At 47.2% G+C, this 25138-nt stretch overlaps 2 protein-coding genes across 3 annotated transcripts; both read left to right on the top strand.

Annotated features, from left to right (window-relative positions):
• The first annotated feature begins 6062 nt into the window (after positions 1-6062).
• Positions 6063-12013, top strand: LOC490629 (granzyme H). Of its 2 annotated transcripts, none has more exons than XM_038544355.1 (5): positions 6063-6469; positions 7546-7705; positions 8379-8514; positions 8717-8974; positions 9391-9552. In XM_038544355.1, the coding sequence occupies exons 1-5, from the start codon at positions 6415-6417 to the stop codon at positions 9532-9534; spliced, it is 753 nt and encodes a 250-aa protein (XP_038400283.1). In that variant the 5' UTR covers positions 6063-6414; the 3' UTR covers positions 9535-9552. The 2 variants fall into 2 exon arrangements, with proteins under 2 accessions (XP_038400283.1, XP_038400284.1); XM_038544356.1 differs by lacking the exon at positions 9391-9552 and adding an exon at positions 11634-12013 and having other exon boundaries at positions 6083-6469.
• Positions 12014-14495: 2482 nt separating this feature from the next.
• Positions 14496-17107, top strand: CTSG (cathepsin G). Its single transcript, XM_038544354.1, has 5 exons — positions 14496-14614; positions 15409-15559; positions 15924-16059; positions 16189-16443; positions 16857-17107. The coding sequence occupies exons 1-5, from the start codon at positions 14560-14562 to the stop codon at positions 17016-17018; spliced, it is 759 nt and encodes a 252-aa protein (XP_038400282.1). The 5' UTR covers positions 14496-14559; the 3' UTR covers positions 17019-17107.
• Positions 17108-25138: the final 8031 nt, after the last annotated feature.

Raw genomic sequence — 25138 nt, 5'->3', positions numbered from 1 at the left:
AACTAGACTTCAGAATAATAATTATAAAGATCCTAGCTGGGCTTGGGGAAAAAAGCATAGAAGACACTAGAGAATCCCTTCCTGGAGAAATAAAAGAACTAAAATCTAATCAAGTCAAAATTTTAAAAAGGCTATTAATGAGATGCAGTAAAAAAAAAAAAAAAAAAAAAAAAAACGATGCTCTAGGGACGCCAGGATGGCTCAATGGTTGAGTGCCTTCAGCTCAGGGCATGATCCCGGGTCTGAGGATCGAATCCTGCATCGGGCTCTTTACGAGCCCATTTCTCCCTCTGACTATGTCTCTGCTTCTCTATCTGTGTCTCTCATGATTAAATAAATAAAATCTTTTTTTAAAAAATGGATACTCTAAATTCTAGGATAAATGAGGCCGAAGGGAGAATTAGTGATATACAAGACAAAATGATGGAGAATAAAGAAGCTAAGAAGAAGACAGAGAAACAACTACTGGATCACAGGGGGAGAATTTAAGAAAGAAATGATACCATAAAGTGAAACAATATTAGAATAAGTGGAACCCAAAGGAGAGGAAAGAAAGTGGGGGGCAGAAGGTATATATTGGAGTAAATTATAGCAGAGAAATTCCCTAATCTGGGGAAGGAGAGAGCCATCCAAGTCCAGGAGGCACAGAGACCCACGCACCCTCACAATCAATAAAAATAAGTCAACACTTTGACATATATAATAGTGAAACTTGTAAATCTCAGAAACAAAGAGAATATCCTGAAAGCAGCCTTATATAAGAGGTCCATAACCTACAAGGGTAGAAATATTAGACTGGCAGCTGACCTATCCACAGAGAACTGGCAGGCCAGAAAGAACTGCATTATATATTCAGGGTGCTAAATAAGAAAAGTATGCTACCAAGAACACTTTATCCAGCATGGCTGTCATTCAAAATAGAAGGAGAGATTAAAAGCTTCCAAGACAAACAGAAACTATAAGAATTTGTGATCACTAAACCAGCCCTGCAAGAAATATTAAAGGGGATCCTTTATGCAAAGAGAGACACCAAAAGTAACAGACCAGGAAGGAACAAAGACAATATACAGAAACAATGTCTTTACATGCAATACACTCACAATAAATTCATATTTTTCAATAGTTATTCTGAAAGTATTTGGGCTAATGCCAATATAAGACACAGGGTATCAGATTGGATAAAAGAAACAAGACCCATCGACATGCTGTCTGCAAGAGACTCATTTTAGACCCAAAGACACCTCCAGATTTAAAGTGAGGGGGTAGAAAACCATTTAATATACTAATGGACATCAGAAGAAAGCTAGGGTAGCAATCCTTATATCAGGTAAATATACTTTTAAAACAAAGACTGAAAAAAAAAACAAAGACTGTAAGAAGAGATGAGGAAGGAACAATACCATGCATAAAGGTTCTATCCAACAAGAAGATCTAACCATTGTAAATATTTATGCACCTAACACAGGAGCAGCCAGTTATATACAATAATTAATAACAAAATTAAGAAACACATCAGTAATAATACAATAATAATAAGAGACTTTAACACTCCACTCACTGCAATGGACAGATAATCAACGCAGAAGATTAGCAAGAAAACATGGGCTTTGAATGACACACTGGACCACATGGACTTCACAGATCTATTTAGGACTTTCCATCCTAAAGCAACAGAATACACTTTCTTCTCAAATGCGCATAGAACATTCTCCAGAATAGATCACATCCTGGGTCACAAACAGGCCGCAACTGGTACCAAAAGATTGGGATCATTCCCTGCATATTTTCAGACCACAATGCTTTGAGACTAGAACTCAATCACAAGAGGAGGTTTGGAAAGAGCTCAAATACATGGAGGCTAAAGAGCATCCTACTAAAGAATGAATGGGCCAATCAGGAAATTAGAGAAGAACTAAAGAAAATTCATGGAGACAAATGAAAATGAAAGCATGACTGTGCTTTGGGATGCAGCAAAGGCGGTCCTAAGAGGGAAGTATATAGGAATATAAGCCTTTCTCAAGAAGCAAGAAAGGTCTTAAATACACAAGCTAACCTTACACCTGAAGAAGCTGGAGGAAGAACAGCAAAGAAAGCCTAAACCCAGCTGGAGAAGAGAAATAATACAATTTAGAGCAAAAATCAGTGAAACAGAAACCAAAAGAAGAGAAGAGCAGATCAATGAAACTAAGAGCTGATTCTTTGAAAGAATTAATAAGATAGATAAACCCCTGGCCAGACTCATCAAAAAGAAAAGAGAAAGGACCCATATAAATAAAATCATGAATGAAAGAGGAGAGATCACAACTAACACTGAAGAAATACACACAATTATAAGAACAACTTATGAGCACCCAAATGCCAACAAATTAGGCAATCTGGAAGAAATGGATGTACTCCTAGAGAGACGGATAAACTACCAAAACTGGAACAGGAAGAAATAGAAAATCTGAGCAGACCCATAATCAGCAAGGAGATGGAAGCTCTAATCAAAACCTCCCAACCAACTAGAGTCCAGGGCTGGATGGTTTCCCAGGGGAATCCTACCAAACATTTAAAGAAGAATTAATACCTACCTATTCTTCTGACATTCTTTCAAAAAACAGAAATGGAAGGAAAATTTCCAAACACTTCTATGAGGCAAGCTTTACTTTGATTCCCAAACCAGACAAGACCTCACCAAAGAGAGGAATTGCAGACCAATATCCCTGATGAACATAGGTGCAAAATTTCTCACCAAGATACCAGCCAATAGGATCCAACAGTACATTAAAAGGATTACTCACCCCAGCCAAGTGGGATTTATTCCTGGACTGCCAGGATGGTTCAACGTCTACAAATCAATGTGATATACTACATTAATGAAGGAAAGGACAAGAACCATATGATCCTCTCAATAGATGCAGAAAAAGCATTTGACAAAGTAAGAGCCTTTCTTCATTAAAACTCTTCAGAGTGTAGTGATAGAGGGAACATACCTCGATATCATAAAAGCTGTATATGAAAGGCCCACGGTGAATATCATTCTCAATGGGGAAAAACTGAGAGCTTTGTCCCTAAGGTCAGCAACAAGGTAAAGATGTCCACTATCACCATGGTGTTCAACATGGTACTAGATGGAATTCCTAGCCTCCATTTTAACCTCATATTCCAAACATTACAAAAAAGGAGCAGTTCAGTAATGTCTGGGAAACACAGGGGGAGAGAGGACCCACATACTATCAGGGAAAGGATCTTCCAGGATCTATGGGGACTTCACTGCTTATGCCAAATGCAAATTCTGTCCGCCACCATATGGGTCTGCAGCAGGAATTAAGGAACAAGGACTGTTCTTCTCTCTTTTAGAAGGAGAATCTTAGTCTTGTGGGTCTTTTGGCAAAAGAGGAATGCCATCCAAGGAGCCCTTCTTGGTTGCTGCTGACGCCTACAGACCTTGCTCTCAGCCACCCCAACTCCTTCCCACCTGCTCCCATTTATATCTATCTCCCCTTCTCCAGCCTTTGGCGCCATGAGCACAGCAGGCAGGGTAATATTTTTCTTTCAGGGAAAATAATCAGGGGCCATGAGGCCAAGCCTCATTCTCATCCCTCATGGCATTTCTCCGGTTCCAGGATCCAAATAAGACCTGTGGAGGTTTCCTTGTATATGAGAAGTTTGTGCTAACAGTAGCTCGCTGCCGGGGAAGGTGAGAAGCAGCGCCTGGAAGCCCGCCCTTCTGTTAACAACTCATGGGAAATCCTCTTCCAAGAACTGCTACCCAGCCTGGGCTGCCAAGAAGCAGAAGGTACAGAGATCCTCAGCCCTTGGGCCCTGTCCCCTGTGATTCCTCCCCATTCCAGTCCTGCCCTGCCCTGAGCTGTCCTGTTTCCTCCACGGCTTTTGGGCTGCACCTCCTGTGATCCCACCTCTCACTCTGTTCCCTGTGCAGCTCCATCAAAGTCGTCCTGGGCACCCACAACATCAAGAAGCAGGAGAGGACCCAGCAGGTCATTTCAGTGAAAAAAGCCATCCTCCACCCAGTCTATAATCCTAAATGCATCTTCAATGACATCTGTTACTGCTAGTAGAACCCTCGCTCCACTGGTTCTTGCACACTTTATTCCTGGGGGTTCTGCTTCCCCTGTGACCTCATTTCTGTGCCTCCTTCCCTGTATGACATTTTCATTTGTCCTGGGCTGTGAGGAAAGCAACCTCATGACTGTCCCTGTGAGTCTTTGTGAGCCATCACTAGATTAAAATTCCTCTCCTCTGCATTCAGCTAAAAAGGAAGGTCCACCTGATTGCCAATGTGAGCCCCCTCGGCTGCCCAAGAAGAGTGCACAGGTGAGGCCAGGGGTGTTATGCCGCGTAACCAGCTGGGGGCTCCTCAGCAGGAACAGCACCTCTAGGGTGAGGAAACTGCAGGAGGTAGAGCTTGAAGTCCAGAAGGACAAGCAGTGCATCTCATCTGTAAAGACCTCTACAACAGCACCACTCAAACGTGCATGGAGAGCCCAAAAAAGAAGAAGTCTTCTTTTAAGATGAGATTCCCCAGCATAATCCATGCCCAGTCTTGGGACAGCTAAGCTTTGAGGAGAATGGACAGTGAGAACTAGCTGTATCTCTATGTCCTCAGCCTTTCCATCCAATCCAGTCTCTGGTCCTGTCTCCCTGGGGGAGACCACCCTACTCCCACTGGTGGCAGGGAGGACAGCAGGCCCAGCTCAGTCCTTCCTCCTTCTGTCCACAGGGAGACTCCAGGAGCCTCCTCGTGTGTAATGACGTGGCCCAGGGCATTGTCTCCTTTGGAAAAAAGGTTGGGGAATTTCCACGTGTCTCCACCAGGATCTTGAGCTTTTTGCACTAGATAGAAAGAACAATGAGATGCTTCACCCTGCAGGGCCCAGACTGAAACACCCCCAGGATCAGTCTGTCCACCTTCTCTGAGGCAGAGGCCAGAACTGCACTGGGAAAGAGGGTGGAGAGGAGGCTGCCAGGGGCTTAATAAACTTCCTTCTCTGGAGTGGAAATTAGATTCCTCCTTTATTCACCAAAACAACAGTCGTTAGTTACCTACTGCCTGTCCCCCAACCATCTGTTCACATAGCCCTAGAATAAAAATCCTGCTGCTCTGATACCCAGCTCCTTCCAAATACATCTCCCAGCGCCCCCTCCCACTGACAGGCTGAATGTAAGCTCCAGAAGGAAAAGGGAGACACTGCCCCAAGAAAAATGACCCTCTTTAGGGGACCCTCTTTTCTCATCTGCATTGCCCTCCTACCTTATCCCACACCTACACCCCCACCTCATCCTACCCCAGTAAGGCAACATGAAGGAATCCACATTTGGAAGGAGGATCACCTAAGAAGCTCTGATATAGGGAGCCACTTCATCCTAATAGAAATGGGCAAGAAGATTCTAGAAAGCTGTAGCTCACCCCATGCAGTATTCCTTCCCCAAATCAGAGTGGCAGCTTGGGGGTCTAGGGGTTACAAGAGGGCCCTTAAGTATCCCCAGGCCTAGCCCAAGTGCCAGTCACAGCCTTGCTGTGGTCCCAAATCCCAGCACTGCCTCTGGTGTCCTGCCACCCATCTTCCAGCAACCCCAAATGACGTTGAGGGTGCTTTTCTATCTTGGTCTGATCCAGCCTCTTCCCACCTCATGCTATTTCCATGTGTGTGTGCATACATGTGTGTGTATGTGTGTGTGTGTCTCTAAAGGAAACTCATTACAATAAAAAGTTGTATTTCAAAGGTATCCTACGGTTTCAAAGATGTCTTATAGCCCATAGTTGAGTAAATTTTTTCTGCCATTTTTCAACAATTTCTAAGCCTCTTATATAAGAATGTATTCATAGAAGTAATCTCATTTTTAAAACATCCACCTTAGAGAAGGCAGGCTGAAAAGAAAAAGTGGTTTGCTGTCTGCCACTGATGAGTGTGCTTCAACTATGGGGAAATGTACACTCACCACAGAGTTTTAGTCTGCTCCAGACAACCATCAGCATCTCAAGGGCAAGAGCTATGTCTCTCTAACTCTGGACCTAGACAGCTAAATAAGTATTCACGATTTCCTCAGAATGGAAAAAGAGCCAAGAGCCAAGAAATGGAAACATTCTTGATTCAGTCATTGAGGGGTTCTGAGGTACCAGCCCTCCTGCTGGTTGTAGCCACAGCCTTCACTTTCTTGTTCTTTCTTCTTGCTTTCCCCTTATGACTCAGGAGTGGGGGTGCAAGTGTTGTGGCTGCACCATTCTCACCCAACCCAAGCTAGAGAACTTCGACAAACCATCTTATATGATAACATCCAGCTGTAGAGGAGCACAAGTTGAAGAGGCCTAGAAGATCAGTGAGCCACCCCTCCATTGTTCCCCTCAGGGCTTTGTATCTGGAAGGAAGAAAGACCAGCTTCTCTGACCTGGGCAGGCCTTCAGGGAAGATGCATCCACTCCTCCTTTTGTTGGCCCTTCTTCTGCCTGTTGGGGCTGAGACAGGTGAGTGACTGTCCCTATTCCAGAGACCTGAGCCCATTCCACAAACCCCCTGTACTCTTCTTGACCCTTCAGCCCAGCACAGTCAGGGATTGTCCTCAATTTGAGCCTGGGGACTTTCTGAAGCCCAGTTCTACCCCAAACCCAGACTAACAGGTCTGATGCTGGACAGATGCTCACCAAGGAAGGCCGGCAGCCAGGGTGCTCACTAAAAGGGTTGATAGGGGTTAGCCTCCCTCTTATCATTTGGAAAGTGAGTTGTTTGGAGAAAGGCATTTGGCAGAAGATATGAAGCTATGAAAGACAGGCAATCAAAAGCCCGCATTCCAACCCAGGAAAGGTAAGCTCAGGCAGACCAGTTGCAGTAACGGGATTTGTCACTGAACCCAGCATAAAGAGCCAGTTAAATTTCTCAGTACTTGTTTCTAGCCACTCAGTCCTGCCCGGGAGAGGAGCCCGGGGCGCCATTGACCTCAGCAGCAGCTAGATGACTACACCCAAAGCTCTGCCCCGCCCTGTGCAGCCCGTTGTCGGCATCACCTCCCCCTGCCTGCCCTGGCCCGTGGCTGCTCCACTGTCTCCAGCAGTGCCGTCTTCCATTCTTGTGGCATCGAATCCCACCAGCACTGTCTCCACCCAACCTCAGCCAGAAACTCATTGAAGGCCATCCCTTTGTGCAACCTAAAAATGTGTACTGGGACCCTCGGATGCTAGGCCCTAGAACATGGGGATATTCGAAAATCCAACTCCATAACTCATAGGTAGCTTATTAGAAAATGGCATCCATTGGGTAGTGAGCAGAGGCTCAGAGAGTCCTGTCCAGGATCCTCTGGGACTCCATCATCTTAAAGATAGATCTTATCTCCACCAAACATGTATCTGAAGTGGGATGTAGAGAACAGGCCCTGCCCCCTTCTCTGTGGGGTTCTGAGGCTTGAGGCTCAAGAAAGGTCATCCTGCTACAAGAACCGGGGATCCACAGGGCACTATAGACCCCACCCTCGATCACTACCTTCCTGAGCTTTCTCTCCTGACCACAGCCACCCCCAGGTACCCCATCTCCCAGTTTTTTCTTTCAGAGAAGATCATCGGGGGCCATGAGGCCAAGCCCCACTCCCGGCCCTACATGGCATTTGTTCAGTTTCTGGATAAGGACAATAAGAAGGACAGTAAGAAGAGGTGTGGTGGTGTCCTCGTGCACAAGGACTTTGTTCTGACGGCTGCTCACTGCTGGGGAAGGTGAGGGGCAGCAGCCAGCCCACACATCTGAGACACCTACAGGGATCCCTGTCGGATTCCCAAGGGCTACAGCCCAGGGAAGCACCTGGGGCTCCTGGGAACTAGCTGAGAGCATGGCTGGGGCAATGAAAGGCTGAGAGGTAGCTGGTAAGCTTTGGGGTCAGAAGGTCAGATGTGAGAGTAAGCGGCAAGGTTGAGAAGGGAGGAACCATACCAGGCAAATAGAGCAGCGATGGAGGATGCAAGCATGCCTTAGAGCCAAAGTGCAAACTCAGAGTGATTTCATGATATTGCCTGAGGGCAAAGGAAGCTGCCAAAAGCCCTACCTTCAGTGTCATTGAAAATAAAAAAGGATCCAGGACCCATCAGCCACTTTTTTTTTTTTTTAAGATTTTATTTATTTATTCCTGAGGGGGGGGTGGAGGCAGAGACACCGGCAGAGGGAGAAGCAGGCTCCATGCGGGGATCCTGACGTGGGACTCGATCCCAGGTCTCCAGGATCAGGCCCTGGGGCTGAAGGTGGCGCTAAACTGCTGAGCCACCCGGGCTGCCTCCCATCTATCACCTTGATTTCCCTCTCAGCTGCCCTGCCCTGGCTGCCACCTGCCCTCTCGACTCCCAGGCTGTACCCTGTGACTCCACACCCCCACACCCCACTCTGCTCTCTGTGCAGCTCCATCAAAGTCACCCTGGGCGCCCACAACATCAAGGAACAGGAGAAGACCCAGCAGGTCATCCCCGTGAGAAGAGCCATCCCCCACCCAGACTATAGTCCAAAGAACTACTCCAATGACATCATGTTACTGCTGGTAAGGAGACCTCCCTGCAGCTCTTGCCCTCCTGGGTCCAGACTGTTTCCCTCCCACTGGGACCTGTCCCTGCCATCCTTCCCATGCTGGCCACCTGTCCAGTCCCAGAGGCTCACGGGAGAGAGAAGACACTGCCGCCTCATCGGAGTGTCAGGCCCAGAAGCCACTGGCTGAGCTGGACTCTCTTACCTCTTCCCATCAGCTGGAGAGGAAGGCCAAGTTGACTGCGGCTGTGAAGACTCTCCCCCTGCCCAGGGGCAAGGCCCGGGTGAGGCCAGGACAGGTGTGCAGCGTGGCCGGCTGGGGCCGGATCTCAATGGACACCTTAGCAACCACCCTGCAGGAGGTGTCACTGGAAGTGCAGACAGATTGGGAGTGCAGATCCATCTTCCGCGACTATTATATCGGAGCCACCCATATTTGTGTAGGAGACCCAAAGAAGATGAAGACCGGCTTCAAGGTCAGGCTTCCAGCGTCCATCTAGACGGGCCCCAGGAGGGAGGAACCTGGAGAGGTCGGGGGTTGAGAGTGGCCATATATTCGTTCCTCAGCCTAGAGCTTAGGCAGCTAGGTCCACAAATCCAGTCTTCAGTTTTTCCCCAAGGGGGTCGGGCTGGGAGTAGGGGGAGGATCAGTCATCCCACAGCAGCATTACCACCTGAGGTTCCCTGGGGATTTGAGAGAGAGGTTTGGCCTGGGTGGCATTGGAAAGAGCAGTCAGTGCCAAGCTAGAGCCCAGGGACTGAGAGAGGGGACAGGGCCTGCCCTGGGCCCAATCACCCATGCAGCCCCCTAACACAGACCACTCATCCCCAGGGTAGTGGGGAGGGCAGGACCACCAGAAGCCAGCTCAGTCCTTCCTCCTTCTGCCCACAGGGGGACTCTGGGGGCCCCCTCGTGTGTAACAACGTGGTCCAGGGGATTTTCTCCTATGGAAAAAATGATGGGACACCTCCAGGGGTCTTCATGAAGGTCTCACACTTCCTGCCCTGGATAAAGAGAACAATAAAGCACCTCTAACAGCAGGCATGAGATTGACCTCCCTCTGTGCTTGGCCATCTTTTCTGGGGCAGAGGCAAGAATCCCTTGGGACTGGGGGGTCGGGGGTAGGGATTGCAGGGCCATAGTAAATGGATCTCTAGAGAGAATATGACTAAGATCTTACTGATTCACTGAACTACCTCGAGTATGCAGCAACATCGCTCCAGATAATCTTCTGCTGCCAATTCCAGGCTTTCCTGCCTCCTCCAGCCCTCCGCCCTCCCTAAACCCTATGATGTCCAGTTTCTCATCAGTTTCTCAATAACACCTCTTTGGTGCTTAGCCCTCTACAAAGGTTCAGCCTAAACACTACTATAGACGGACAATCCTCTGTCCCCAAAAAGTATCCTCTCTGGGACTTAGAAATTTCTCAACTTCTCTACGCCAACCACCATCACCAATCCAACAATTTGGTCAGTAACTCCAGGGATCCAGAAGGCCAGAGGGCCATGCCACAGGCACTCGGTGTCTTGTTTCCAGGGGCTCTCTCTCTCAGCAGTGGGGAAGGGGGGTGGGGGCACGCAGGTTTCTCCTACAGGCAGGACTGTGTGCAGGTTAGGAGGCTGAGAAACCAGCCTCACCCTGGTTTCCCTTCCATGCCTTGCCCAGGGGTCAGCACTGAATTTAGTCAAGCTCCTCCCTGGCTGGCCATCCCACAACAGCCTCTATTTTCTATCCTGGCACATCTGAGCTGCCAGCCTGCCAGATGCCTATCAGAGGAGCCAATACCCACCTCCCAAAGGGTAGGACCAGCTGAGCCCCTCAGTCCAAACCAGCATCCCCACCCCCAGGGGCTTATAGTGACCCTGCTATAGCCTGTGGAGTCACTCAATAGCCTCAGCCCCTTTCAGCCTGGCCTTGTCTCAGGACCACAAGTCTCCCTGCTGGCAGCCTGGGTTATGGCAGCTTTGTGAGCTAGAGCCTCCAGGCTCTGGGCCTGTAAAGTACCACATGCCATCCGTCAGCAGATCAAATGTCAGATCTCTGTTTTTGTGCCGGGCACAAGATGGGCTCTGTCCCTGCCATTGGGAAACTTAGTAAGAAATGTCTCCTAAATTCCCCTGGTTCTTCTCTTCCCACCAAGCAGTTCAGGTTTGGCACAAAGGATCTATATTTAGAATCTGTGAAAAAACTTGTCCTGAAAATAACTAAAATCTCTGAATTTTATCTGTATCACCCACTACAGTTTCACATGCATGATTTTGTTTGGTTCCAAAAGGGCAATGAGAAATTGGAAAAAAAGTTAGAGACTCACAGGTCCTGAGGTTTCCAATCTATGCATGGTAGAGGCCATGTCCTGAGACGAGGATAGGAGGGAGGAGTAGCAAAAGATGAAAAAGCAGACTTCCCACTGAGCAGGGAGCCCCATGCGAAGCTTGATCCAGGACCCCGGGACCATGACCTGAGGCAAAGGCAGACGCCACCACCCAGGCACCCTAATACGAATGAGATTTTAAAACAATATTCATCAACATATATTTAATAAAATGAGGGAGATGTTTATGTTGGATAATTTAAACTATGGGATTCAAAACCAATACATTGGGGATCCCTGGGTGGCTCAGAGTTGGATGGTCTAAGCATTTGGAGAAGAGAGTCTCAGGGAATATGCTCACCTCCACCTCTTATCTTACATTTACCCAGGGCCCCAGGGTCAGCTACTCAGCTCAAAGTAAGCTTTTCTGCCAGGAAATACTGAGGGCCTTGAACCTCTTTTCAAAGTTTTCTCTGCCACATTCAGGGTTTCTGGGTCCCTCTATCCCCTTCACTTACTCTGATGGGGAGATTGTATGCAGATCCCATAGAATTTCCTTTGTCACCTACTCCTTCCTGCTGGAGCACACAGCACAAGCCACTCCTTGGCAAGAAAGTATCTCACTCACAGCAGACATGTCTGTGTTTGTGTGTGTGTGTGTGTGTGCGTGTGTGTAGACAATAGAGAAGACACGGGCTTCTTTCCACACTGGCACTCCAGAAAAATATCACAAGCTCATCAGTAGACCTCCCAAGGAGCTTCCATCTGTCCTTCTTTTTTTTTTTTTTTTTTTTCCATCTGTCCTTCTAAATGTGATGTTAAGGCAGCACTGAGAATGTCCGGAATGGCCCAGTAGTACAACGGTCTCCCACAATGCCAAAAGCACCCAGATTGGTTTCTGACCAGAGCAGTATCAAAGGGAGGGAGAGAGGGAAGTGGCCCAGCCTCAGCAGGCAACTAACTGCCTGCCCAGAAGATTTGCATTTTGGCTGTATGCACAAGGGGGCCCCCCCAAGAGGAGGTGGGAAACATCCTACTTTCATGTCCCAACCTCCCAAAGGAGAAAAATATTGTAACTGACGGAAATGTAATAAAACAGTCAAAAGTAAATGTAACCACCTATGAATATTGTGAAATGTATCACAGTCTTACTTGTTCCAATATCACAATTTTTATTAAAGTAGAAAATAAAAACATTAAGAATATATGTGCCCATATTTATTCTCCCACATTCCATTCTCTGTCCAAATGTTCTCTCTAATCCCCAACCCTGGCAAACAGATTTCTAAAAAAATTTTTATTGCAAAATATACACACATGTAAAGTGAACAAAATTCAAACGATGGCCAAATTTCAGAAACTACCCTCTATGTGTCTCCTCCCAATCAAAATACCCTCTCTGCCCTTCAACCCCAGATTTAACTTACCATTGTGACTTTTTGGTTGTGGTTGTTTTAAGATTTATTTATTTATTTCTGAGAGAGAGTGTGTGTGTATTTGTGTACATGGCAGGGGAGGGGTAGACGGAGAGGGAGAGAGAAACTTTAGCAGACTCCCCTCACCCTGCTGAGCCCCTCCTACCCACCTCCTCTCACACACGCTCTCTCTCTCTCTCTCTCTCTTTCAAATAAATAAATAAAATCTTTTAAAAAAAAAAAAGTTAGGGATGCCTGGGTGGCTCAGTAGTTGAGCTTCTGCCTTTGGCTCAGGGCTTGATCCCGGGGTCCTGGGATCAAGTCCCACATCAGGCTCCCCACAGGGACCCTGCTTCTCCCTCTGCCTATGTCTCTGCCTCTCTCTGTGTGTCTCTCATGAATAAATAAAATTTTTAAAGTTTTTTTTAATTTTTAAAAAGTTAGATTAATGGTTTTAAAACAAAGTGTTGAAAAAGTTAAGTAACAATAATTTAAAATCACCTCTAATGCTAGGGCATTAATAAGGCATTATAATATTTTCTCTTTTTTCAGATGCATAAAGAAATTTCATGAGGTTGCAATCATTAAGCATGCATCAGAAAAGGGATTAAGTTCTTTGTAGCTGTGAAAATCATGTGTATTTATATGTAAGGAGAGGATCCTTAATTTTCATAAGCTTTTCAAGTGGAGCTCTCACATTCCATAAAGGTTTAAGAATTGTATTAGGATCCCTGGGTGGCACGGTGGTTTGGCGCCTGCCTTTGGCCCAGGGCGTGATCCTGAAGGCCCAGGATCGAATCCCACGTCGGGCTCCTGGTGCATGGAGCCTGCTTCTCCCTCTGCCTATGTCTCTGCCTCTCTCTCTCTCTCTGTGACTATCATAAATAAATAAAAATTAAAAAAAAGAATTGTATTAAATTTTAATTGAAATTTTTGCAAAAATTATACTGTATTACAATGTTTTTCTGTGCATCCACAGAACCTTCTGAATATTTTTGAGGGTGTCTGTGTTACTCTGCCATGATCTGCAAACGCCTTCCTCCTGATGTGGAGTGAGGGTTCTCTACGTATTACCAACAGCACAGCAGGCATGCATTTCCTTCCCAGAAGCCCCTGGGGCAGAGCATGGATGGGGATTATGTTAATTGGACTTCTAACTCCGATGAAAAGGAGTTTTTCTTTAGTTGTTTTTCTTCCAGCTACGGTCTGACAGTTCTCAACAAAAGCAAGTCTCTAGGCTTTTTCTGTATGCAAGATACCTTCTGGCACACAGAGGTCCTCACCTTGAGTAGGAAGCCAGAAAACAGACATCTTCCACTGTGTCATCATTTTCACTGAGAGTTTGTTGGGGCTCAAGCGTCCTGAGAAAGTAATTAGCAGCAGCACAGCCTTGTTCTTCCCTCTTCCTTCCCTGGGAATGCCCTGCGCCCACTCAGGAGAGCTAGTCAGTCTTCCTTGACACCTTCCAGAAAGAAGTGGGAGCAGCATGGGACACCTGGGTGGCTCAGTAGTTGAGCTTCTGCCTTCAGCTCAGGGCATGATCCCAGGGTCTTGGGATCAAGTCCCACATCAAGTTCCCTGCAGGGAGCCTGCTTCCCCTTCTGCTTGTCTCTGCCTCTCTCTCTTTGTCTCTCATGAATAAATAAATAAATCCTTAAAAAAAAAAAAAAAGAATAAGAAGAAGTGGGAGCAGCAAAGATAGCAGCGGAGTAGGGGGGAGGTGTCCAGGGGCCAAAGGGTAAAGACAGGCAGGCTTCCTCATCCCTCTTTTGCTTCCTCCAACTTACTCCAGGTGCCCTCACCGCATTCCACCACCATCCACACCCATCTGTCATTCACCCATGTCCACACCTTACCAAGGTATAAATTAAGTAATCTAGGAAATGTGCATTTATTAAGAGAAACTCTGAAGTTCCAAAGGACTAAGGCTCTAATCCTAGAGAGTTTGGAAACCGAGGAGATAGGCAGCTACTGGATTTCATACATTGTTAAGGTATTATTGAATTTGGTGGGTTTAGGGTTCTGGGACACAGCACCCCAAGTCCCCTTCTCTGTCGCCCCAGGTTCCCATTTGTGCTGCCAGCACTGACCTAGCAGCTGTGCAGGAGACTGTGGTGTTGACCTAGACTACACTCTTCCCTAGGTCACTGGCAGTTGGTGGGCCAGCCTCCTGGGCAGCCTTGGATGATGAAACCTATCACACCAGCAGGAGAATGGGACCGTTCTCGAGCCCCACCCCCACCCCCGCCCCGACTTCCTTCCTCTCTCAGGGGCTACAAGTCTGGCAGGAGAGAGCACCCCACAGCACCTGACTGGGGCAGCCTTCCCAAGAAGATGCCACTGTTCCTGTTCCTGGTGGCCTTTCTTCTACCCCCTGGGGCTGGGGCAGGTGAGTGACCATCCCCAATCTCAGGCCTGACCCTTCTCCGGGACCCTCAAGCCAGACTGCCTAGATAGCTCCTAACTCTGTATCATTGGGCAAGTTGTTTGAATTCACAGCGCCTCGGATTCCTCGTTTATAAATTAGAATACCAGTGCATACCTCCTAGAGTTCTATGAGGATTAAGTCAGTGTACATAAAAAAAAAAAAAAAAAAAAAAAAAAAACTCTTGGAATTGCCCCAGCAATTCCACCTACATATATGCTATGTGCAGTGTAAATCCATTCTGCAGTCCACCTGTCTGAGCGTAGGCAATAAGAATGCACAATAACTACCACTGGCTCATGTCTAGATTCTGAAAACTCAGACTGGTGCTGGTCATGAGCGGGCCCTGAGCAGGTCTCAGAGGGACCCGGGAATCTCCCTGAGGAAGAAAGTACCAAGGAACTTGGGGAGAAGCCTCTCCAAAGGGCTCCTGACTTGCCACCCTGCAGCAGAGCATCTCTCCTCACCATGGGAGCCCAAGGCTGACCCTGCCTGGAGCCGGGGCTGGGCTGCTCTCCTGGGAGCCGGGAGGAAGCCGAATTTCGGGATGGGAGCCAGCAGTGTTTCCTGCAGAACCCACGAGCCCTGTCCCAACGTGCGCTGCCCTGCAGACCCAGCTCTCACCACCATTCCTCCTTCCCAGTAGCTGTATCATCTCTCCCGCCTCCCCATCTGCCGGCCTTTCTGGAGCTGCCCTCCTGGTGCCCGCACTGCGGGTTCGGAGAGCACAGAGGTAAGTGCCCCACGCTTCCTTCCAGGGGACATCATCGGAGGCCGAGAGGCCAGGCCTCATTCCCGCCCCTACATGGCGTATCTCCAAATCCGGTCTCCAAACGGCGGCTCCAGTGCTTGCGGGGGTTTCCTGGTGAGAGAAGACTTTGTGCTGACCGCAGCTCACTGCTGGGGAAGGTGAGCGGCGCAGGGGTTCCCGCCGGGCCACCACCGCCGGCGCTGCAGAGCCCAGACGCACGAGCGAGCGCGGCGCGGTGAACGAGGGGAAAGGAGGGCGTGATCAAAAGAGCACGAGGGGGAGATGCAGACACATGCTGGGGTTCAAAATAGGAATTCAAGCTATTTCGCAGCTTATTCAAGGGGAAGCAAACCCCGGCCCCCACCACCCTCAGCTCAGAGCTGGGCCCCTGGGCCCCTCCTGTCCCCCCAATTGCCTCAGCCGCGGCCTTGCCGCCCTGGGCCGTCCACCTGCCCCGCGAGCCGGCGGGCGGAGCTCCTGGGGCTCACACCTACCGCTAGGCCGGCCACCTGTCCTCCGCAGCCGGATCGCCGTGACCCTGGGAGCCCACGATGTCGGGAGGCGGGAAAGAGTCCAGCAGCGCACCACTGCACGCAGGGCCATCCGACACCCCAGATACAATCCCCAGACCACAGCGAACGACATCATGCTACTGCAGGTACCGCCCCAGCCAGGCGGCTCCCGGCGCCGGGGGAGGGGGCTTCGGCGTCCTGGGAGCTGGGGCGGAGGAGGCCGCGGAGGGGGGCGGGCGGCGGGGCCGGGGTGCTGAGCGCTGCCCCCTCCCCAGCTGGCCGACAGAATGAGGCGCACGCGCCAGGTGAGGCCGGTGCCGCTGCCTCGGGCGCAGGCCGGGGTGAGACCCGGGGCCACGTGCACGGTGGCGGGCTGGGGCCGGTTGGGCCTCAACAGGAGAACGAACAAACTCCATGAGGTGCAGCTGACCGTGCAGAACAATTCGAGGTGCTCCCGTCGCTTCAATTTCTTCAACGGCCAAACGCAGATTTGTGTGGGAAACCCAAGGGCCGGGAAGTCCGCCTTCTTGGTAAGGCCGAGGGCACAGGGCCCCGGGCAGGCTGGGCAGTAGCTACATCCCCGAGGCCCCGGTGTGGTGCGGGCAGAGCGGAGTGCGGCGGGGGCTTAGCCATGGATCGGGTCCCTGGGGCGAAGGGAGGGGCACTGCCGTGCATCCTAAACATGTGCAGGGTTTTCCTGCAGAAGGTGAAGGCACTTTGACTTGGGCTAGAGGCGGTAACTGTAGCCAGGCTTGAAGCCCAGCCATGGAAAGATCCAGAAGGTTGACTTCCATACCTCCAGCGCCCTCCCATTTCAAAACCCACCACCCCCTACCCCGCACCACCACCGCCAGCAGCAGCAGCTTTCTCTGAGAGCCAGGCCTTAGGGCAGCAGGAGTCGGGGTAAGCCTGGCTTAGGGTCTCTTCCTCTCCATGCCCGCAGGGCGACTCCGGAGGCCCCCTGGTGTGTAACGGCGTGGCCCAGGGCATTGTCTCCTATGGAGATAGGAGGGGGACTCCTCCAGCAGTCTTCACCAGGATTTCGGCCTTCATGCCCTGGGTAAGGAGAACAATGAGACGCTTCCAACAGCAGTGCCAGCCCTAGACCCAGCTGTGACTGACTGCTCTGGGGCGGCTGCCGGGGTGGGTGCCAGAGCCTTAATAAATGTCCATGTCTAGGATGGAAATAACTGATTTCTCATGTGTTCATTAAACATCGTTCAGTACACAACAAACGCATCCTAGAACAGTCTGAGCTCCTCTAGGAAATGGGGTTCTTGAGCCGCCTGGGTGGCTCAGCGGTTGGAGGTCCACCTTTGGCTCAGGGCATGATCCTGGAGTCCTAGGATCGAGTCCCGCATAGGGCCTCCTGCATGGAGCCTGTTTCTCCCTCTGCCTGTGTTCCTGCCTCTCTGTGTGTGTCTCTCGTGAATAAATAAATGAAACCTTAAAGAAAAAAACAAAACAAAACAGAAAATGGAATTCTACCCCAGGACAAATTAACCCCTCACACCATCATGAGGATCAGGATGAGCTTCTTCCCCTGCTCCAAGCCAACCATTCCCCCATTTCTCTTGCCCACCCCCCACCATCATCACCATCACCTTGGAGAAGGTGGAAAGATGCATCTCCCCCCTGGGCAAAGCTCTCTACTCTCCACCCTACCAGAGAGTTCCCTACAAGATATTAAAATAGACTAAAACTGTATGCCAGTGCTATGTGTAGGACAAGCAGACCAAAGGGGCAGAATTGAAATTCCATACAAGACTCAATTTAATATTTGATAAAGGTAGCAAATCTCTAGGAAATGATTTTATGGGGAAAAAAGGTAAAATTGGACCCATTCCTCCCACTATAAGCCAAAATAAACCTCAAATACCTTAGATATCTGGATGCAAAAAAATTGGGTGCCTGGGTGGCTCAGTTGATTAAATGTCTGCCTTCAGCTTGGGTCATGATCTCGGGGTCTCGGGATGGTGCCTGGGGTTGGGCTTCCTGCTCAGTGGAGAATCTGCTTCTTCCTCTCCCTCTGCCCCTCCCTCCCCCTGCTCATGCTCTCTCTCTCTCTCTCAAATAAATAAAATCATAAATAAATAAATAAATAAATAAATAAATAAATAAATAAATAAATGCCAAAAAAAATTAAGCCATACATGTACTAGAAGGAAGAAAAAAATAAAGATTTGCTCACTTAAAATAGCTACCAAACACATTTATAGCATTGCTATTCACAATGGCCAGGAGATGCAAACAACCCAAGTGCCTATGGACAGCCAATGTTCTTCTCTTAAACCCTTAAGCCACATCAACCCCCACTGAATTACAGACCACTGCTCTCATTTTCTAATTTTCATATCTAAACCTATACCAAACTCCACACAAAATGTTGACTTGTACCCTAAAAATTAGCACATGACTGTCTATATCTATTATATTCCAATAAAACCTTACGAGGGCAGCCCCGGTGGTGCAGCGGTTTAGCGCCGCCTGCAGCCCGGGGTGTGATCCTGAAGACCCTGGATCGAGTCCCACGTTGGGCTCTCTGCATGGAGCCTGCTTCTCCCTCTGCCTGTGTCTCTGCCTCTCATTCTCTCTGTGTCTCTATGAATAAATAAATAAATGAAATATTAAAAAAAAACTTATGAAAATCACATACTTTAAGCCATACTCTAAACATCTTAAGATAACTGTACAGAATAAGTTGGGAGGGGGGCACCCAGATAGCTCAGTGGTTGAGCATCTGCCTTTGGCTCAGGTTGTGATCCCAGGGTCTTGGGATCAAGTCCCACAGCAGGCTCTCCTGCTTTTCCCTCTACCTATGTCTCTTCCTCTCTCTGTGTGTCTCTCATTAATAAATAAATAAATTTTTTTAAAAGAATAAGCTGGGAAGTTTTTTTCACATCCATCAGAATATTATAATTACTCCTTGCGGTGTAACGCTTACCATCTGAACTTTTGCAGTTTCCATAATCTTAAATGAAATAATCACTGAACACATATTTCATCAAGTCTAACTGGCTAGCTCCAAAAATACTTTGGTAAATTTAATCATTATTGTATGGCTATATTTTTATCAGAAAGTCATTTGCCTATAATATTCAGTGTAAGCCATGTATCAACAAAATTTTAATCAACATTGCATCTTTGACAATACTCAGGCACTCTCTATATTTGCTACCATCTACCCACAGGAATCATCTATTATTTGCTTGCTCTGGGGAATAATAGTCTCATTATTAAGCGTTTGCCCTGGCAAATAGAAAGGATATTTGGAGGTTGGGAAGGGGGAGGGGTGATGCAAAAGTCCATTCAGCTCTCCCTCTCTGTGACATTACTTAGAGCCCCAGAGCCTCACTTGGACTCAGTGCCAAGTAAACATCAGGGCAGACTCATCTCCATGTCTTTCTCTGCCAGTCAGCACTTCCAAGGCAGCTCTCTACCTCCAGCTGCCCTACTGGGAAGGTTTCTACAGACCTCACAGTGCTCATCTCAGGAAGACAATTCCCATCATGATCATCCCAGAAGCCAAGTGCATCCCCCACCCCTCCATAGGTCTGTACTCTTCCCTATTAAGTAAACCTTAGCAGCAGAACTTTAGTAAGAAAGTATTTTGCACACAAAACTAGTACAAGAGGACTCAGTCCACCCCACTTTCTTTCTTCAATGTAGATTCTGTGTTACAGGCCCTCCTGATTTGACCGAAAAGTCATAAAACCATGACAAGCTCACACGCAGAAACGTCACCAGGAACTTCTCTCCCAAACTAATAGCTCCAGCAGACTTGCTGCTTACAGAGACACCTGTGCCTCTGCCCCAGGGGACAGAGTCAGGAGAAACCAGACACTGGCAATTCATCATAACTATAGCAGAGTCACAGAGGTGAGGGCTGGTGACCTTGACAATGATGTCCCAGTTCGTTTAGGGGAAAGGAGGGTGCCCCAAGAGCAAGTTGGACAGGTACAGAGTGTTAGAGGATAGGGATTTGAGGGCTGGGGTTCTTTGAGTAGCATGGTCTCTGTCACCTCTGCAGGGGACCACAGGACAGCCCTGACCTTGAGTCAACAGAGATGCTGAAGAAATGGGACCAGAATGCGAAGGACCTGGGACCTCATCCCAGCCTGGAGAGAAAGTGCAATTCACCTCCAGACAGCTGCTCCAAAGAGCAGGGGTGCTGAGAGGTCGAAAACACCGAAGATGGGAGCACTAGGGCCACCCCATCTCTGCCCATCCAAACCCCACCATTTGCACTTGCACTTCTGCCCACCCAGGGTGGTGTGTTCTGCATCCTTCCCTGCCAACCCAGTCTTAGGAGAAACATTATGTTGCCCCCTCCAAACAGGTACAGAAGGTTAAAATTCACCCTAGTATATTTCTCCCAGGGACACTAGTTTTCAGAATGCTAACTGGGGACTTAGTCAAAATAGACAATGAAAAGCAAAACATAATAATATACGTAATAATTACACATATTTAAGTTACTTCTTTAAGATTGAACGTTTACCTAGGTGTTTTTGAAAATTTATTTTATTCTTTATTATATAATTTTCTCTTATCATATGCTATTTTTAAACTAATCCACAATAGGAGCATTTACTGTGGCCACTAGTAACTAATTTTTTTAAGAGATTTTATGTATTTATTCATGAGAGACACAGAGAGAGAGAGGCACAGAGACACAGGCAGAGGGAGAAGCAGGCTTCATGCAGGGAGCCCAACGTGATCCCAGGTCTCTGGGATCACGCCCTGGGCCAAAGGCAGTGCTAAACTACTGAGCCACCTGGGCTGCCCACTAGTAACTACTTTTAATATGAATTAAACCATTAACATGTATGATAAAAATATACTATCTTAAACAATTTTTTTCATCTTGTCCTAGAGATTTACATTTTGTTGGATATCTTATTGTGTTGTTTTAATATACAAAAAACTGTATATCATTATGTATATTAATGCTCTAAGGAACATTAAATACATGAAGACTAAGTAGACAGGGCCCACATATAATTAAAATAGCAATGCTGTGTTATCTCTGTCTTATGATAGAGTAAAATCTTGTCATGTTACTTGTTCCCTTTCACAGTGATACTAAATGATCTGCCTGCCTCTTTTTTTTTAATTATTTATTTATTTATGATAGTCACAGAGAGAGAGAGAGAGAGAGAGAGAGAGAGAGAGGCAGAGACACAGATCTGCCTGCCTCTTGAGAACATTCTTCTCTCTTTTGCATAGGAACAGAATGAATTATATTCAAGCATCATATTCATTTTGACTTGCAGCTCTACTCTTACAAGCCCACACTACACTGATTCCCGATTTCATCAAGCTAAACATCCTCTTGACAAACACCTGCATGCCACCAACTACTTTGATAGTGGGGCCTCTTAAACCTTTGAGATGTCAGGAAGTTGAGAACAACATTAGCTTCATCTGGGCAAGCTGGGACCACACCATGAACTCAAGTGTGTTGGTCTGTCAAACCCCTCCTCAAACTTTCCAACTCTGTCATTACCTTATCTTCCCAGAATTCTTGTCAACACTCCATCTCCACTTCATCCTCATTCTCTGGTCATCAGTCTCAGCACCAACACTTTGAAATTTTGCCTGAAACTACCCAAAAGTTGATGGACGACTAGGCTCCCGACTAGTGTGTTTTAGGAGAGACCGATGCTTGATACTCTTGGTTTATACCAAAAAACAAACAGACAAATGAAAAGCACTCAAACTATCAAAAAATGAAGCTCTACAAAGAGTAGGTTTGGGTAGATGCATGCTCTTTTAGGAAGTGCAACACTTACCTACTCACAAATCCAAGGCCTGAGTGGGTCCTCCTCTTGGAGGATCTGACTTAGGGAAAGAGAATACCATTTCTGGCTAATACCAAAACTCCTTCCTTCATTCAGAAAGTCTAGGGTTTTCTCCTGTGAATACGGTCTTCCTATCAACAAGAAATGTGGTTCCTGCCACAACTTCACCATAAAGACCTGTCTGTGTGAGGGAAGAGGGATATGGTGGAGGCTCATCTCTTGAGAATCAAAGAACCAGGAGGAAATTGGTGGCCACTGAGCCTGCCCCTTTCTACTCCACCTCTAGGATTGAAAAGCCTGGGAAAAGAAAACACACACCACTTCAGACCGAAATGGTCTGCTTTGGAGAAGATGCTGCTGTTCTTGTTCTTATTGGCAAATCCTGTTCTGGTTACCCTCCAGAAAGTTAAGTGACCACCCTGTCAAAAGAAAACCATAGGACTTCAAAATGGCTTCACTTAGATCGAGTCCCTAAATCAGCACTTGATACCTAACCCAGCTGCAGTTTCAACCTCCCCCAGAAATGTAGTCCTAAATAGTCAGGAATTTTTCAATCAATGCCAATAAATCTGCCTCGTGGGCCCTCTCCATGGAAGGTCCTTACCCCTAAGGAAGATGAGGTAATCTAAATGATAAGACCCTTTGCTTTTTCCCTAAGGAAAAGCCACCTTGTGGCTTGGAACAATCCTCTTCTTTTGCTTTCTTGTCCTACCCTCCTTCTAGAAAAACCCTCCATTTTGTGTGTCTCCACAGAGCTGCCTGATTCATGAATCATTTAGTAAAGCCAATTAGATCTTTAAAATTTACTCAGCTGAATGTTATACAACAATCCCTATCCTCAGAGGCCTGGCTTATTCCAGCAGTGACACTTCCACAGGGTCCCGGTGAGGTTATCTCTATGATCCTTTCTTGCCTCAATCCGCACCCCCATAAATTTGCCGAACCCCAAATCTATTGCTGGATATACAGAGTACAGAAATTACAAAGTAGAAAACTGCTCCCAGAGAGACCTGAGGGTCCTCTCCCTTCCATAGGTCACTCCCTGTTACCCAAAAAGTGACTGATTATTAGGATACAGGTGGCAGAGGAAAGCTGAAAACGAAGGCTGGAACTTCCCATTCTCCAAAGCTAAAAGTAGTTATCTGTCCCAGGAGCTATTGTCAGAAAGCCCTTGAAGTGAAAACAAGTAACCCCAAAACATCATAAAGTCTTAGAAAAGACAAAACTGTTTTTGACAATATGAAAGTTGTCAAATAGGGATCATTCGGTTATGGGGCCACAAAACCCCAGAGTCTAACAGCATTGAACTGGCAGCATCCAACCCAACTTAATACAACTAGCAAGACCCTAAAGTTAAGAGTCACTGAGAAGATCCTGACAGAGTGGTTCTCAGCCCTGGCTACACATCGTTAGCTACCTGAGGAGCTAAAAAAACTTCCAGTGTTGGGACTTCCAGATGCCAGTTCTGCATGTAAGGAGTTTGGAAGTTGACAAACCATCCAAATGACAACTCAAAAGTTGAAGAGACTAAAAAAAAAAAAAAAAAAAAAAAAAAATCAACTCTTCTTGAGACCATAAGAGATAGGAGGGACATGGGACAAATCACTACCCCCAGGATTGGAGAGACTGACAAGCAAATACAGGGAGTCATGGCTCACTGGAGGGCAGACTCAGGAGCAGAAACCACTGTGGGAACTAGTGCTGGTATAGGTAAACCTGAGCTATCCTTGACAAATTGCTCGAGGCTCAGTATAGACAGCCTGAGAGTTAAAAACTCCAGGAGGACTAGTCATAGGGGGACCTCACACTTCTGTGAGATTTACCTCCTAGAGCTTAACTAGGTTTTCACAGTAAATACTAGAGAAAAAATCCCCTCATGCTTCTGGCAGAGAGAGGAGAAAAACAAGCCACTCTGAAATAAAACAGAACACTCTGCTCTTCACAACAAGGCCTGCCCTCAGGAGAAACTAATTTCTCCTAAGCCTAACCTACTGGGGTACTATCGGACCTAACTGAACTGGGGAAAAGGAAATATCCAACTCCAGACCCTCTAGCTATCCTGTCCCACCTGAGGGACAACTGAGGAGCACATGTGAAGGTCACGGTCCAGAGGCATTGTCTTATGACAAGATGAAGGTGGAATCATAGGACAGTAGAACACTTCTCCTCCCCCAACACCTCACTGCCACATTATTAAAGGCCTAATTATAGTTTTTCCCTTAACCCAGTACATCATGTCCAGTTATCAAGAGAAAAATGACAAGGCATACTGAAAGGCAAATATTAAATTTTAAGGGATGCCTGGGTGGCTCAGCAGTTAAGCCTCTGCCTTTTGCTCAGGGAGCCATCCTGAAGTCCCAGGATCGAGTCTCATATCGGGCTCCTGCATGGAGCCTACTTCTCCCTCTGCCTATGTCTCTGCCTCTCTCTGTGTGTGTCTCTCATGAATAAATAAATAAAATCTTTTTAAAAACTTAAATTTTGGCCAGCGCCGGTGGCGCAGCAGTTTAGCGCCGCCTACAGCCCGGGGTTTGATCCTGGGGATCCTGGATCGAGTCCCACGTCGGGCTCCCTGCATGGAGCCTGCTTGTGCCTCTGCCCTTCTCTCTCTCTCTCTCTCTCTCTCTCTCTCTCTGTCTCTATGAATAAATAAAATAAATAAAATCTTTTTTAAAAAAACTTAAATTTTAAGAGACAGAGCAAGCATCAAAACTAGATATGGCAAGGATGTTAGAATTATCAGACCAAGAATTTAAAATAACCATGATTTATATGCTAAGGGCTCTTTGGATAAGTAGGCAGGGTGTAAGAACAGATGGGCCATGTAAGCAGAGGTGAAAAAGCCAAGAGAGAACCAAAAAGACAAGCTAAAGATTAAAATACTTCCATAGAAATGAAGAATGCCTTGATGAGCTTATTTGTAAATTGACACTAGGGAAAGGTTCTCAAAAAAAGCCCTTGGGAAAAAAAAAAAGGAAAAAAAAAAGCCCTTGGAAATGGAAAGAGATATACAGAATTTAAAAAGAATTGACCAAGGGATCCCTGGGTGGCGCAGCGGTTTAGCGCCTGCCTTTGGCCCAGGGCGCGATCTGGAGACCCGGGATCGAATCCCACGTCGGGCTCCCGGTGCATGGAGCCTGCTTCTCCCTCTGCCTGTGTCTCTGTGTCTCTCTCTCTCTCTCTGTGACTATCATAAATAATAAAAATTCAAAAAGATAAAAAGAACTGACCAAAAAAACACAAAAAAACCTTCAGCTGGAACTAAGAACCTTAAAACAAGGTTGCTGGGTACAAGGTTAGTAAACAAAAATCAATCGCTTTTCTGTATACCAGCAATAAACAAGTGGAATTTGAAATAAAAAACACAGCATCATTTGTATTAGCACCAAAAAAAATGAAATACTTTAGTATAAATTTAATG

Source organism: Canis lupus, chromosome 8 (assembly GCF_011100685.1).
Source record: "Canis lupus familiaris isolate Mischka breed German Shepherd chromosome 8, alternate assembly UU_Cfam_GSD_1.0, whole genome shotgun sequence".
In the NCBI taxonomy this organism is placed as follows: domain Eukaryota; kingdom Metazoa; phylum Chordata; class Mammalia; order Carnivora; family Canidae; genus Canis; species Canis lupus.
Note: the sequence above shows the minus strand (reverse complement) of the source record. Positions and strands in the feature narration are given on the sequence as shown.